The 15931-nt window shown below is 37.6% G+C and overlaps 1 protein-coding gene across 7 annotated transcripts in view; it reads right to left on the bottom strand.

Moving 5' to 3' along the window:
• Positions 1 to 9676: 9676 nt before the first annotated feature.
• LOC127635245 (myosin phosphatase Rho-interacting protein-like) overlaps positions 9677 to 15931 on the bottom strand; it is a 58960-nt gene continuing 52705 nt past the window's right edge. For 6 of the 7 annotated variants that reach the window (XM_052115143.1, XM_052115145.1, XM_052115147.1 and 3 more), the window contains 3 exons: positions 15412 to 15577; positions 13460 to 13536; positions 9678 to 11401 (listed from right to left, as the gene is read on the bottom strand). In XM_052115143.1, the coding sequence (XP_051971103.1) occupies positions 11330 to 11401; positions 13460 to 13536; positions 15412 to 15577 (315 nt within the window). In that variant the 3' untranslated portion in view covers positions 9678 to 11329. Of the gene's footprint in view, positions 11402 to 13459; positions 13537 to 15411; positions 15578 to 15931 lie in introns of all 7 variants that reach the window. The other variant, XM_052115141.1, reaches the window with a different exon arrangement.

The following is a 15931-nucleotide window of genomic DNA, read 5'->3' as shown; positions in this document are numbered from 1 at the left end:
AAAGGAATATTCCCGGGTTTACGTTGAGCTCAATCGACAGCATTTGTGCCATAATGTTGATTACCACAAATATTTATTCCGACTCGTCTGTCCTTTTAGAAAAAAAAAAGCAAAAATCGGGGTTACAATGGAAGTGAATGGGGCCAATGCGTAAATGTTCAAATATACTCACTGTTTCAGAAGTATAGCCACAAGATGTGAACAATATGCATGTTAACATGATTTAAGTGTGATAAAATCAGTTACTAATATTTTCTGTGTAGTCGCCATGACGACGTAATGCTGTAAACCCTGTATTCTCACTACAATGACAATATAAACAATTTTACAGCTCAACTAATACACAAGTTTTAACAGAAGAATGAATGTAAGTGCTTTTATAAAACTATAAGCTTCACATTTCTCCCTTTAAATCCTCCAAAAATTGGCCCCATTGACTTCCACTGTAACCTCCATTTTTACTTTTTGAGGTAATTACCATTATACCACAAATGCTGTCGACTGAGCTTAACTTGTATTGAACCTAGACAATTCCTTTAAAGGAATAGTTCACCCAAAAATGAAAACCTTCTCGTAAATGTTGTTCCAAATCAAAATGCAGTTTTTTCTTCTTAATAAAGAGCACAATTCATGTGCATCATAACGTAATCATGGTTTTACTATAACAATATTGTAGTAACCATGAATATAGTAACCATGGTTAATGTTGTGTTTACTATGGTTTTAACTAAACTTTGGTTACTCTACTAAAACCAGGGTCAATTTGCTTTTTTTAAATGTAAACAATTTTTTTGCCCTTTTTGGAGCTTGACAGGCATGGTTACAATGATTCGTTGGAAAAGAGCTATATGAAGATTTAAAAAAAAAAACATAGCAGCAAATGGGTTTGGAACAACATAAGGGTGAGTTAATAATGACAACAATTTTCTTTTTAGGTTGACTATTTCTTGAATGTGTAAATATTTCTGCATAGATACATGATTTTGTGTGTGTTATTACTTTCTAGCGAGAGAGAAAAAAGTGTTATCTTTAGAAAGGAAAGGACAAATAAAATAGTGTTTTTATTTTTGCATTCAATCTGAGCTCAAATGACAAGCAATGCTGGGGCAAACTGTCCCTGGAGTTCCACAAACACAGATCTGTGGGACATGATCAATTCCCCTTTAAAACTGCACTACCTAGACAGACTAAGTGAACAATGTGAGCACCTGAGTGTGAATGAATGAGTGAGTGTGTGTGTGTGTGTGTGTGTGTGTGTGTGTGTGTGTGTGTGTGTGTGTGTGTGTGTGTGTGTTTGTTTGTTTTGTGCAGCTGAGCGTGGCATCATATCAGACGCACAAGGAGGAGGTTAAATTACGAACACTCCTAAACTGGCGACAACATGCTCATGAATATATGTTATATAGATCCAGTATATTTATTTCAAAATATATATATATTTAGTTAGATGCATAGACATAGATGTTGTAGAGGTTATTAGTTTGCACCACACAACTTGATATAACGTCAGATCTGAGGTCATCACTATCTTGTTTTAGCTATATTAAAATGACATGCTATTTTAAATCATTTTATAAATAAAATTATTCTATTTTATATATTAAAATAATATTAAATATGAACTTTTATTTGTAGCTTTTGTTCCTGAGACAGGTGTGAACACAGATATTTCCCTTCAAATAATCTGTTAACCTCCATCATATAAACTTGAATTTGTCATGAATAGAATTTGAATGCGATTCAAGAATGCCAACATGTTATTCTTAGTTGCATTTAAAGAAGGAAAAAAATGTCTTGAATATTTGTTGATCTGCACATGGTCGGACTCAGCATTGTGTGCAATTTGCATTTTAACATTTTCTTATTTCTATTATTGTGACAAAATCCTCAAAATATCTTGACCACATAGCTATATCAATTGGCTCCCACAGTAACTTTTAAATGTACCGGTACACAAAAATAAAAAATTGTGTTTACAGTAAATCACTTATAATTGAAGAACAATGGGCAAGACATCATTTAAAAACCTTGTGAGCTACCTAGATAGGCAGCATTTTAAGCTACCTAAGTCTCATAGTATGAATGTTACTATAACTACATTTTTGCAAACTGAGTTTTACATGCCGCATTCTCAGTTTCGGTGTAGTTTCCTAATGAAACTTTCATTTTCACACAAATTAAGAGTACAATGTTATAAAAGAGTACACTTGTTTTTCCCACACACTGCTATGATTTGACATCGAAACACTTTTACTATAAATTAATTTGCTTAATTTGAAAATGTGCTTGTATTACAGACCCACCTACATATACACACTTATTCCAACGTGATTAGCTTCTGCGCTAGCTCACCTGGTAGCATGCCTGGTTTCAACTTGGAACTTGGAAGACCGAGGCTCAAGCACAGCTAAACACGCAAGCTGACACAGGAGACGAAGTGCCACAGAAGTGACACGAAATTACGTGGAAAAATGCTTCAGAAAATGTACTTTTCACTTCGCATTTTGTTTTCGGACACTATCGGATGGGTTTAGGTGCTGGTTTAGGGTAATGGATGTCTGTTTTGTTTACCGTTCTTTTGATTGTAGATCACTATTGGTTAGGCTTAGATTAAAGTTTTAAGTTAGGGAGGAATGTTTTACTCATTAAACCTCCATCAAATATTCACCTTAAAAACCTCGTCTGATTACGACAGCATTTCACTCGCTTTTGGCGCCCCCCCACTGGACATTTCTCTTGGAAACTGCAGCCAAATGTGTAATGAAGCATGTGATTTCGTTTTGCTAAAATGTTGCCAAGGTCATGTAATGTTCATGAGATCAGGGCCGATTTTACGGCATCGCAAGGGCATCAAAAATGCCTTATAAATACATAATCTTCTAAGATACTTTTTGAAATTTGAATTTTTGAAAATTCTAAAGGCTGCATCAAATGTATCAAAGAGAATTCTAGAATGCACTTCAAAACTAAGTGAGAGAAATGTCAATTATAAATGTATTTGATTCAATACTGAAAGGCATTGATATAAAATATTACTATTTATCCCAAAACTAGCTTCTTATAGAATTGTATCATTATTGCAATGCTTCTGAGCACGTCTGGTCCTGAAGCAATTCCAGTAGTTGCATTTTTATAACAAAGTGTCTATACAAAATATACATCCTTTTTGAGTCCAGCTAAAACAGAACAAATAAGACATATGTACAACCTAAAATTAAACAACAAAGGTGTCGTTACCGGATCCTTTAATTAAGACATTATTCAGTGGACATTACTTAATTTTTGCCATTTCTTTGTGGTATAAATCAACATTATGCCACAAATGCTGCTTGACAAATAACCAGAAAAGTTCTAGTAACACAAAAACAACAAATATGCAAAGAAATGGTCTATAATGCATATATTTGTTGCCTCAACTAAGGCTCTATGTATTATATTTTTACTTACCTTGTCTATGCACACGTACATCCACAATGTCCACTCCTGTCATGGCCAGTAAATCTGTTCATAAGATACATTCATGGATACCAGATAGGAACTGTGGACACTGCACAATGCACAGCCAGACATTCATCCATCTAGAAAAGCAGTCCCACCAATAAAAAAAATATTTAGGCAACTGTACAGCAAAACATAATTGACTAAAAATGAACTGTTTTTCATTTCGGTTCGTTCTGAGCAAAAACTCTATTTTTTTTTGTTCCGGTTCAGAAGTTCCGCAGCCTCCTTTCCAAAAGGTTCCTGGTTAGAACAAAATAAAGGAATGATTAATAACGTTCTTTTTAAAGTGGCAGTACTCTGCGCTAATGGCTGGGTGAATTACCAATTGCTATGTTGCCAGATTTCGCAACAGAAATGAGACACGGTCTGGAAAAACAAGCCCAAAATAAGCCACTTGCCTCGCCAAAATAAGTGCAAATAAGCAATAAATGTTTTTACTGTATGGTGGAATTATCGGCACAGAAATCATAACAAGCAGTTAATTAACAGTTAAGTATAATTTTATTTATCAAAGTCAAAACCAGACAGCATCAAATCTGTGTTAATGACAATAAACTAACTAACAATAATCCACTGAAGACTTGGAAATAACTGAGAAAAGCACTTCTTACCTCTAATAATGTGTTGCATGTGTTTGGATTAGTCGTGCATGTATGTGTAGTATTTATACATAGTTATTAAAAAGGTCTTCATTCACAGAAAGAAATGTGTGATGCTGCAGTTTCCATCAGGATCAAAACACATGATTCATTTTTTCAGGCAACATAAAGTGGTGTAGTTCCAAAACTGTACTGTGATAACCCCTTTGCCCTTTAGTTTCACGAAAAAATTACTGAAACGAAATTAACCGGTTATAACCGGTTATCAGCATTTAAAAATACAGTTTTCACTCCGGAACAATTGATAAATCACTTTGTTCCAGTTTTCAGTTCCGTTCTGCTAACAGGTTTTGTTCATTTCGGTTTACGTTCCTTGAACCGTTTTTAGTCCCTGGCAAACAAAACTATGAGGTGCACATTTCAGCTTTTAAACCCTCCAGAAAGTCTTGCCCCATAAAGTTATATCGTTAGTGCACTGTAGGTACAATACTGTACAACCACAATGTTTTTGAGCAGTTTTTACAAACTGAGAAATAATTTTCTGGGGTAATCAACACTGTATTTATTTGTATTTTATAGTAAAGTCCACTGATAGGAATAATCACAAAAGACTGTGTGTGTGTGTGTGTGTGTGTGTGTGTGTGTGTGTGTGTGTGTGTGTGTGTGTGTGTGTGAGTGTGTGTGTTCGGCCACTTGTCTATGACTGTATGACAGTATGAATGCGGAAAGGGCACATTATGAAGCAATAATGTAAAGATCAAAGCAATACATGATGTGTGATAATAATAATAATAATAATAAAAACATTTCAGTTTTAGGAGTTTGAAGTGAAGCTATGTACTCCCCGACAAAGCACAGAGCTGTACTGTACTTTATTTTGTTTTTTAGTATAAATGTAATAAGTCAAACTCTGATGTTTCAATTGTATTCTATAATAGTGCTATATATTAAGCCTTTTCTATGAGATTATTCTACACCTGTGGACACATTCACTTCTTATCCCTTATAAAGAGCAGTGTTGTGCTGAAGATGCACTCAACGAAATATGTATTTTTGGATATAAGGCTGAATGATTATAATTACAACAATGCTGTTCGATAAAAGTGAAAGATTAAAAAAAATCACGTTGTGTTCATTTGTACTATTTAAATGAAAATGAATGCCGTTTCCTATGGTAAACTCTTTATCATTGGATTAATATAAAAAAAACTAGGTGTATGGAAGCCGGATCCCAGCACTTAATAATAAAATAAGAGGTAATTCTGACTTTTTAGAGTTTTTTTTAATCGCAACTCGCAATTTCGAGAAATGCTCACCACGCACCCCTCCGAGAGCGAGAACCACATTATAGTGACCACGAGGAGGTTACCCCATGTGACTCTACCCTCCCTAGCAACCGGGCCAATTTGCCCATCCGCTTACATTTTAAGGACCTTCTAAGCTGAGATATCTTTCTATTTTTCTTCAAATATGTTCTGGTGAAGAAAGAAAGTCACACACCTGGGATATCATGAGGGTGGGCAAAAAATGAGAGAGTTTTCGTTTTTGGGTGAACTATCCCTTATAGGCAGAGGAGCCTGCCAGGAACAACGGATGGGACCTTTCTCCTATCACAGGCCGCTACTGCTCCCTCCTGGCCGCTACAAACATTACTTCTATCATGCAACAGAAATTATGTGATGCCCTCCAGATTTCAAAATCCTTAAAACTACAAGAACAACTAAATAATACTAAACGCTGTTTGCATACTAGCATGCTAGCCTATGCTTTGAGCAGTCTGCAAATGTTTGTGTATACTGCTCAGTATTCAGTATGTTAGTATTCCATTCTGAGCACACGTGCATTACCCAGACGATTATTTGATGAGTGCTTACTTGATAGATTGTGACGCTTTCAAGATGAAAAGGTCTAAAACAGACGTCTGGGAGATGTACGTGAGCTATATCTGAACTTATCCTCTGAATCTTGTATTGTTGCGTACTGTTTGACATCCCCTTATACCACACATCACTAGACGTCTATTTGATATGTTTGTTTACATCCGGAAGATGTATTTTTTAAGGAGGTTTGCTCATCTGCAAAGACGTTTCCTCTTGGATGTCAAAAGGACCTTCAGCAGATGTCTTCTAGACGTTTATGATTCAGAATATTTGTAAATCTGATCTTCTTAAGATGTTTAGAAGATGTTAATTAAGCTGCGTTCACACTGCCAGTGACACGCAGCGACAAAACGACCTTATCTCATTCGTTTTTAATGAGAGCTGGCGACTTCCGGCAATACGAGCGACGGCGACCGTTGGTGACCGGATGTGGGCGTGTCCAGCGACGTGACAAAGTTGAGAAATGTTTAACTTTATGCAAATGAAGAGTGACTTTCGGGAGCGACAGCCAATACGAGAGAAGATGGTAGAGCTCACGTGATTCTAATATTTTAATAATAATATTAATTGTAAAGAAACAGTGCTGTTTAGACTCTCCATACACACCGCTAGCGACCTAACCGCCAGCCACTGGTCTCATGCAGCAACAAAGCAGCTGGCAGTGTGAACGCAGCTTAAGAATGAGGTGCTTTACAGATGAAAAGATCTAATAGAGATATTGCGGAGATGTATGTGTGTGCAAGGGTGGACTGGGATTTAAAAGTGGCCCTGACTTTCTGGCCAAGAGCAGCCCACCAAACCCGTCCCGCTGCACACCAAACCATAACACACCACCTTGTTGATTTCATTTACTGGTTCAATTTTACATTTTTGTACTGAAAAAAGACATTTCTATTTAGTCATGACAACGGGTCAAAATTAAAAGTTCCTTTTTGTGTGTGTTTAATTTCTTCCCCAGATTATTCTTGAGAAAAATCATAAAGCCAAATGCTTTTACATACACAAAGTAAGCCTCAAAGACTGAAATTTGAGAGACTGAATATTTTTCATGACTTATTTTCTGCATTTCTGTCAGACGTGATCAGGGGACGTGGGCCTGGGAAGAGAACTCGGCCCTGAATTTTTCTGCATATCGCAACACAATTTTATGGCCCTCTTCAGCCTGTCCCGGCCAGTTAGGTGGCCCGTTTCAGCTCATCGTGGCCCATTTAGTCCTGTTTTGCAGTCGGCCCACCAGGAAAAGTGGTTCTCCCCATAGCCAGTCCGCCCCTGGATGTGAGCATTACTCAGTAATGTGTACAAGATCTGTATCTAATGATATGCTTCAGCTCCCAGAAATGCTTTGTACTATGAATAAATTATGCAAATGAATATGTACTGCTCATAGCTTTCGCGTTCGGCAATTTTATTTTTTACGCTGCTTGTATTGTATTTGTTGTAACTTGCAGCTATTTTGTGATTATTCAGAGCTCATCTTATACTTAACGCATGTGTTTGGTTGTCACCATTATTGCGATTTGTATGTCAAATAATGAAGTCCACGCGAGATATGGCGTTGACACGCTTGAATATAAATGCGCTTGAATGTGTTAGTAATTTCAAATTAAAAGTCATTCTATTCTGTTAACCTTTCAAAGTTTATTAAAATCAATTCTCTCTCTGTAATGGGGTCCTTGCGGGAATGTTGGAGCCCAGGGCGGCCGCCTATATCGCTGGTAGGACAGGCTGGCCCTGATCAATACTGTCATAATTGTTTTTATATTTGCACAGCAGCAGGCCGGCCCAAATTACACAATGACCCACCAGGAAAACGGCTGGTGCACCCGATGACCAGTCCGCCCCTGTGTGTGCAATCTGGGCAGTATTTAAATACAAACATTACACACTATACACCAAGTAGGATGAAGTAGTATGCTAGTATGCCCTTCAGAACATAGCTTCTGATATGTTAATTGTCACGTATCTCTTACTATTTCAATAAAAACATTTATAAAGTGTACATTTTATCCTATGTAGTATGCATGCAGTATGCTAGTATTCATTTACATTTATGCATTTGGCAGACGCTTTTATCCAAAGCGACTTACAGTGCACTTATTACAGGGACAATCCCCCCGGAGCAACCTGGAGTTAAGTGCCTTGCTCTAGGACACAATGGTGGTGGCCATGGGGTTCGAACCAGCGACCTTCTGATTAACAGCCCTGTGCTTTAGCCTACTACGCCACCACCACTCCATGGTATTCCATTCCGAACATAGCCTCTAAAGCTATGCATGGCATGGTATAACTTGAATCGGCTCTACTCGCTTTTTGGGGGTTTTCCACTGTGGATAGTACTTGGTACCGGATACTTTTTTTAGTACCACCTCGGTCGAGGTTCCAAGCAAGCCGAGCCGATACTAAATGTGACGTCAAAACCCTGCAGATCACTGTTTGGTCAGAGAGAATCTGTTATGTTTGATAATGATCACACTGACACAGAGAGTAGCATCAACTTATCTTCACTTTTACTTCATCACAACTGTCTGTCCAGACCCAAGTAAATCAACACATCGATTCATCAGGCATAACCAAATGATTCAGCACAATCAAACTCTAAGCATCACTGAACACTAACTCAATGCATTAGTAACCCCACTTGAGAGAACACAACAGAATCGTCACTAACAGCGTCACTGGATTTGCGACACAGGACATCAACCCGCTAGTTTTAAAGTTAGCAACATGGCAGTATAATTTGTTCACGCAACTTTCTAAATATAAAAAGAAATGGCTGTGCGCAAAACCACACCGTGGTCAATAAACGAGGTGTAGACGTTCCTCTCGATAGTAGCCGAGGAGAGGATCCAACGAGAGCTGGATGGGGCGACGCAACTCTGACGATCAGCCTATAATCCCACCCACGTGGAGGCGGCACTAAACTGCAGTGGAAATGCAAGCTCAGAAAAGTAAAGCAAACCGAGTCGAGTCGAACCGTAACGTGCAGAGGAAAAGTGCCATAAAAATTGTTTTGTTGTTGTTGCAGTGGCGTAGCTAAGGGTGGGGCTGCATACTGTTTCACAACCTATTTTAACCTCTTAAACTCTGGATATATTTTGGATCTCCACCTAAATTTGGCACAGCCAAATGTGAAAATAGTATACCGTTTATTATTCATTGTATGCAGTTTGCAAGTATTCCATATCTAACAGACAATGTAAGGGATGTAAATAAAAATACAGCTTGAAATTCAAAATTATGTTTAAAAATTATTTTATCCAAGCTTGGCTTGCATCCCTGCTATCAAAATGTTGTAGCCTACATGAATACAGTTTAAAACACAGATTTGTGTGATTTTGTGAGCTATGAATATTGCATGAACAGAACAATGTAATGATATTTCTAAAAGGACAAATAATATATAGTGCTAGCTAGTTTGGGAACACATGTTGGTCTCTAGTTATTGAAAAACTTCTGTTTCCCATGAATTAAAACCAAATATTTAATTGATCATTTTTCCTACAATACCTTTGGTAACAGTTGAGTGGCTGAGGTTAGGGAATGCTGTCAATGTGTAGAAATGGAGAAAATGGAATAGGATATTTACCAACCTGTCTTCCCACCATGATGTAAATATGATGTCACTTCCTGGAGGTCAATTTTATGGAATGTTCCATTTTTAATAGGGGGGGTAATAGGTTTGCACACAAATTGTGTGGCACAGATAAATATGATGTTTTTAGCATACATGTTTGTCCACACATTTTTGTTTGCTTTCACAACCTGAGATAACCCCGGAATATTTTATTCATTTTTTCTTCTTTTTAAAGAACGAAAACTTATACGATTGATCTGACCACAGGCTGACATTTTACATTTTTTAAAGAACAGCTACCTTTTATCAAGCAGAATTGGTTAAAAAACAAAAACATTTTAATTACAGATCACATTCACACATGAAAATTAAAATATTCATATTGATTGGCAATTTAATGTAGACATACTGTATATAGATGGATATAAAGAATTTTCTTTAGTAGACCGAGAGAACAGAATAAAGACATTTTCTCTAAAATCAAATACTGTATTTACAAAGCAAGTATTGAATATTATACAGTTAGTTTTCTCTGTTGTGTTCAATACGTTCGGAATTCTGGAACAGAAGGAATATGGAATCACATGTGTCAAAATCAGAGCACGTAAATATATTATTGTGACTTTATCAAAGTGCTTCATATTCATGCAAAGGTCAGTATTAAACAAACTCAAAACACAAATGCTGGAATAACAAAACTATTCCACAGTATAAAAGTTCCTCTGTTCATATGTAATTACAGGACAAAACTAAGCTCAATATCAGTAGCCAAACAAAGGTTTTATGCCGCAAGACTGACAGTAGATATCAAGTTTGGTTGATCTAGATTTAGTACATGGAAGCAAAACAAAAGCAATTAAAACAGCAATTTGATTCCCCTCAAGTAAATGATTTCGGCACATTTTACAAATCACCCAAAAACTCTTGACAGTCAAATATACACACTACAAAATGCTCAAATTACCCAGCTTATATAAACTAAATCATTTCTTATTAAAGTACTATAAAGTCTGAAAAGCATCATCACTTGTGCGCACACACAACTTTACTCATATTTACAATATCATTGGCAAAATTACATCACTCTTTTGACAATTATCTCTCAAAAATCATGCAAATATCACCAATATAGACCAGAACAGCAATCAGTTTTCCAAGAAAAACTCACATCCACATTTAGCATTCTTTAGAAGCAGCGATAAATACTGAGTGTTTTAAGTGTCAATGTATACTGGTGGTGAGAAGCATTAACTTGCTCATAATATTCAGAGAAAACATAACAAAATGAGGTTCATTAGAGTTGAAGGTTGGCAGAAAATGATGGTCTGTGAAAATATTGAAACATTGCAACCCCTTAATTCACACAAAACACCTGTAAAACACAAAAAGAAGAGACTTTTGTCTAAGCAAGATCTTAATCAAGAAATTCATAAATTTAGAATATAAATGGGAAAGAAATAAAGACAGACAGATACAGAGAATCCATCTGTCTGTCTGTCTGTCTCTGATGATAGATAGATAGATAGATAGATAGATAGATAGATAGATAGATAGATAGATAGATAGATAGATAGATAGATAGATAGATAGATAGATAGATAGATAGATAGATAGATAGATAGACAGATAGATAGATAGATAGATCTATCTCTGTCTCTCTTTACCTATCTATATATCTATCTGAGAAACAGAGACAGACAGACAGACAGACAGACAGACAGACAGATATGAAAGCAAGGAAGAAATGAAAGCAAGGAAGATGCACAGGAGACACGTTATATCTTCCTGGAGTCTTTCGATTCGAACAATTTCATTCGCTCCTGGACTGTCAATCCCTCTTTCAAACTCTGAAACAGAGAAGAAGAGAGAGATAGAGAACATGAAACAACAACAAAAAACTAAACCAAAAAAAAAAAAAAAAAACAGAAAATAAAAAAGGTAAAAAAAAAAAAAAAAAAAGGAGTTTTCACAGCAATGCCAAAGAAGAACAATTTTTGATTCCCCAAATAACTTTTTTCAAAAGGTCAGATCTGTACAGGTTCACAACATTCAGCTGTGAAAGCATGCACATTGCTTAAAGGGATATTTGGGAGTTTTACTCCAAAAGACTATTTCAAACAAACAAATGTTCAACTCGTTACCTTAATTCACTTCAGTTAAATTGTAACAAGTTAAATAGAAGTCTCAGTTACTCAAATACTCAGTTGTTCCTTAATTATTCTGAGCCACATTTACATAGAGCAGTGTTGCCCAACCATTTTTATCATTTTTATTTGGATATTGTCCCTCATTTAAAAAAAAATAAATTTTAAAAATATTAATTTGGACCTTAATTAAAAAAAAAATACATCATAAAAAAAAAAATAATAATAACAAAAAAAAAAAAAGAAGCAAAAATCTGTTATAATGAGGCACATATACAACAGAAGTGAATGGGGGCCAATTTATGAAATAAATGATAAAATACTCACTGCTTCAAAAGTATATCCACATGACACAAACAATGTGTTAACATGAAACATTCATTTGTGAAAAAAAATCACTTGCTGTTATAGCCAATTTTACATGTTAATTGCCATGACGATGCAATGTCAACAAAACCTGTAACCCAGAGTAATGGAGGGACGAAATGAATGTTTGTGGTGATCAACATCATGCCACAAATGCTGTCGATTGAGCTTAACTTGCATTGAATTGGCACTAGAAATCCTCTGCCCAGTTTCATTAAACCAAACTAATAATATGTGTTGTCCCAATGCAAATGGTTAAAGTAAGTAAAGTACATTTACCTTCCCTTGGTTGCATAATGTAGGAGTAATATGAACATGGGAGGATTCATTAAAATACTTAAAGTGTGGTTCCTGTATATCACGGTGCTTAAAGGGACATTTAACTCATAAGAAACATAAAAAGCCACAAACACAAACACATATCCAGACAGTATTGATTTGAATGGGGACTCAAGTTCATTCCAGCATTCGCAGGTTCTAGTCTGCATTTATTTTCAGTCGGAAGTGGAAATATCAGTGTTTTCATTCCAGTCCAAATTATTTACTAATCAAATGATCTAACCGAGCAGTGAGGCAATCACTTCCCATCTGAATCAACATCTTACAAAGACGGATTGGCCTAAAAAGCATTTTAAAGATTTGTTTTTGGCCACAGCTAAGTGACTTCCTTTCCTCTGTGTAACACAAGAGGAGACATTTCTGAAGAATGTTGATGCTGCTCTTTTCCAGGCAATGAAAGTGAATGGGGACTGAGGCTGACATTCTGCCTACAAATCTCTTTTTGTGTTCTACAGAAGAAAGTAAGTCGTACGGGTTTGGAACAACATGAGGGTGAGTAAATGATGGCAGAATTTTCACTTTTGAGTGAACGATCCCTTTAATTGCTGTTCAATTGCATGAGGTTTATTCCTTTGCAGACGTCACCCTGAGAACAAATGTTGTCAGAATAGGGCTAAAGAAAGACAACGAATCACACACATGTCACATGAAGGGGATGCAATCAACATGAAAACAGTAAGAACACATAACGTTCATGTCAAAGCCATCGGTGCTTATTATGTGTCGACCTGAGGAACCAGGTTAAGTTGCAGGTGAGTTTCAAACAGTGAGGCCTCATGCAGGATTCAATCTCTCTATATACCTGCTTCACCTGTTGAACCAGACGGGGTCACAGCGGTCAGCTACCCCCAACCAACCCCTCACTCTGCCTGACAGGGTAACATATATACATGTGAGGACAAATACACGCAAACACAAGTGTACAGTTTCTATACACACCACACCACAGCACATAAACATACACAACCAATGTAACTCTGCACATAAATCAACACTCAACAGTTGAAAATGACCAAGTATGCATGACGCATATAGACACACTCTCTCAATTCTCACCTTTGACCTGACCCCGCGTAACTGTCTGGACTTTTCTTTTTTCAGGAAATCTGGGTTACTCTTCGACTTCATGATGTCTGCAACAAACACAAATACACTTCAGCTCTAACGGTTTCCTATAACAACGACTTTTATTCCCTTTCACACAAAGCATAATTACAATGGCAGATTATCAGTTCATAAACATTTACTTTTCGGCCTGTTCCACACACAATGCTATCTTATGACATCTAAACACTTCTACTATAGTGCATGTCTTACATTAACGTTTACATTGCATAACCAACTACATTTACAAGCTTGTTCGAGTGCGAGTGCGGTGGTTCAATTGATAGACCGTTGCACTTGTCATGTAAAGGACCGGGTACGGGTCCCGAAGAGCACGCGAGTCGACACGTGAGCTGAAAGTGTCATAGAAGAATCACAAAATGACGTGGTTACTTTTTCATCTCACATATGCTTTTCTGATGCAATCGGTTAGGTTCAAGGTTTAGGGTTTAGGGTAGGGAGGTTGGTATTCAGGTTGATAGAGCATAAACCTTAAAAACCTTGTCTGTTTAAGAGGAAATGTAACTTTCTTTTAGCACCACTCAGTGGACATTTCACCTTAGAACTGTAATGAACCATGCAATATCATTTTGCACAAATGCCTAATCACATTAAAGGAATATTCCGGGTTCAATACAAGTTAACCTCAGTCGATAGCATTTGTGGCATAATGTCGATTTCCACCAAAAAATTATTTAAAACTCGTTCCTCCTTTTCTTTAAAAAAAGAGGTTACAGTGAGGCACATCCAATGGAAGTCAATGGGGCCAATTTGTATAAATTCTTCTGTTAAAACTTGTGTATTATTTCTGCTGTAAAGTTGTTTCAATTAATTCACATAGAAAGGGTTAGTAAGCAGAGTATGTGAGTGGAGCGGCATGATTTTGCCTGGAGCGAGGAGCGGAGTGGCATGATTTTGATCTGGAGCGAGGAGCAGAGCGGCATGATTTTGCCTGGAGCGAGCAGCGGAGCGGCATGATTTTTCCTGGAGCGAGCAGCGGAGCGGCATGATTTTGCCTGGAGGGAGGACCAGCATGATTTTGCCTGGAGGGAGGACCAGCATGATTTTGCCTGAAGCGAGGACCGGCATGATTTTGCCTGGAGCGAGGAGCGGAGCGGCATGATTTTGCCTGGAGCGAGGAGCGGAGCGGCATGATTTTGATCTGGAGCGGGCAGCGGAGCGGCATGATTTTGCCTGGAGCGAGCAGCGGAGCGGCATGATTTTGCCTGGAGCGAGCAGCGGAGCGGCATGATTTTGCCTGGAGCGAGCAGCGGAGCGGCATGATTTTGCCTGGAGCGAGCAGCGGAGCGGCATGATTTTGCCTGGAGCGAGGAGCGTGTGGCATGATTTTGCCTGGAGCGAGGAGCGGAGCGGCATGATTTTGCATGGAGCGAGGAGCGGCATGATTTTGCCTGGAGCGAGGAGCGGCATGATTTTGCCTGGAGCGAGGAGCAGAGCGACATGGGTTACAGTGCCTCGCTCCGAAGCGGGTTTTAAAGAATCAGAGCGTCATTGTTTTCTCTCGCTCCAAGACTGCTCCACTAACGCTCCATCACGGGCGAAACACTCAACAAAATATGAGCAGCCGGCGTCAGCTCCACACGTTTGAATTACATTCAAAATATATATTTATCTCATTAAATCACAGCTTTTGCAGTTCAATAATCTCACTAGGGCAGGTGATTTTAATTTGTGGGCTGAATGTTTACGTGATGACATTTGTATGTCAGATGGTCTCGGTTTTTGGTATCTTTGCATTTTTATGAGTATGAGTACCAGAGTACATAAGCGCAGTATCGGACCTCACTTTTTTTTTTTTTTTTTTTATATAACTGGCACTAATGAACATGTCTCAAGAAAGTAAAAGGGGCATTTTGATTTCATTCCGACTTTAAATGTCTCACCGTATCCAGCGGTAACGGCCCCTCCCTCAGTGTCTAATTCACCGAGTGCTTCTGTAGCAGCCAGTAGTTTCTCTCTCAGCTTGATGATGTCACAATCAGCTTTAGCTTTCACGATGCTCAGCTCCGTGTAAATGTCTTTGTATTTATCTGATGCATACTTCTTATCCTACAACACACACACACACACACACACACACACACACACACACACACACACACACACACACACACACACACACACACACACACACACACACACACACACAATATCAGGTATCAAAACACACTAGCATGATCAGACTTCCTAAAGTCAACATGAAACAGAAATCACAACCTATTTAGTGTGTCGAAATATGTGTGAATGTGACGAGTTTTCAAATGAAACATTAATAAGAAAAAAAATGGGGCAAGACTTGATTTTATCCATCAGGAATTTATTGGATAAAGAAAAAGAGTCTGTTGGAGGGGATTTCGGACAAAAAAGAAAAGTTGTTTCAGAGTTGAAGCAAGTTACAAGACA

This window comes from Xyrauchen texanus, chromosome 42 (assembly GCF_025860055.1).
Source record: "Xyrauchen texanus isolate HMW12.3.18 chromosome 42, RBS_HiC_50CHRs, whole genome shotgun sequence".
NCBI lineage: Eukaryota > Metazoa > Chordata > Actinopteri > Cypriniformes > Catostomidae > Xyrauchen > Xyrauchen texanus.
This window is presented reverse-complemented; position numbering and strand designations above follow the sequence as displayed.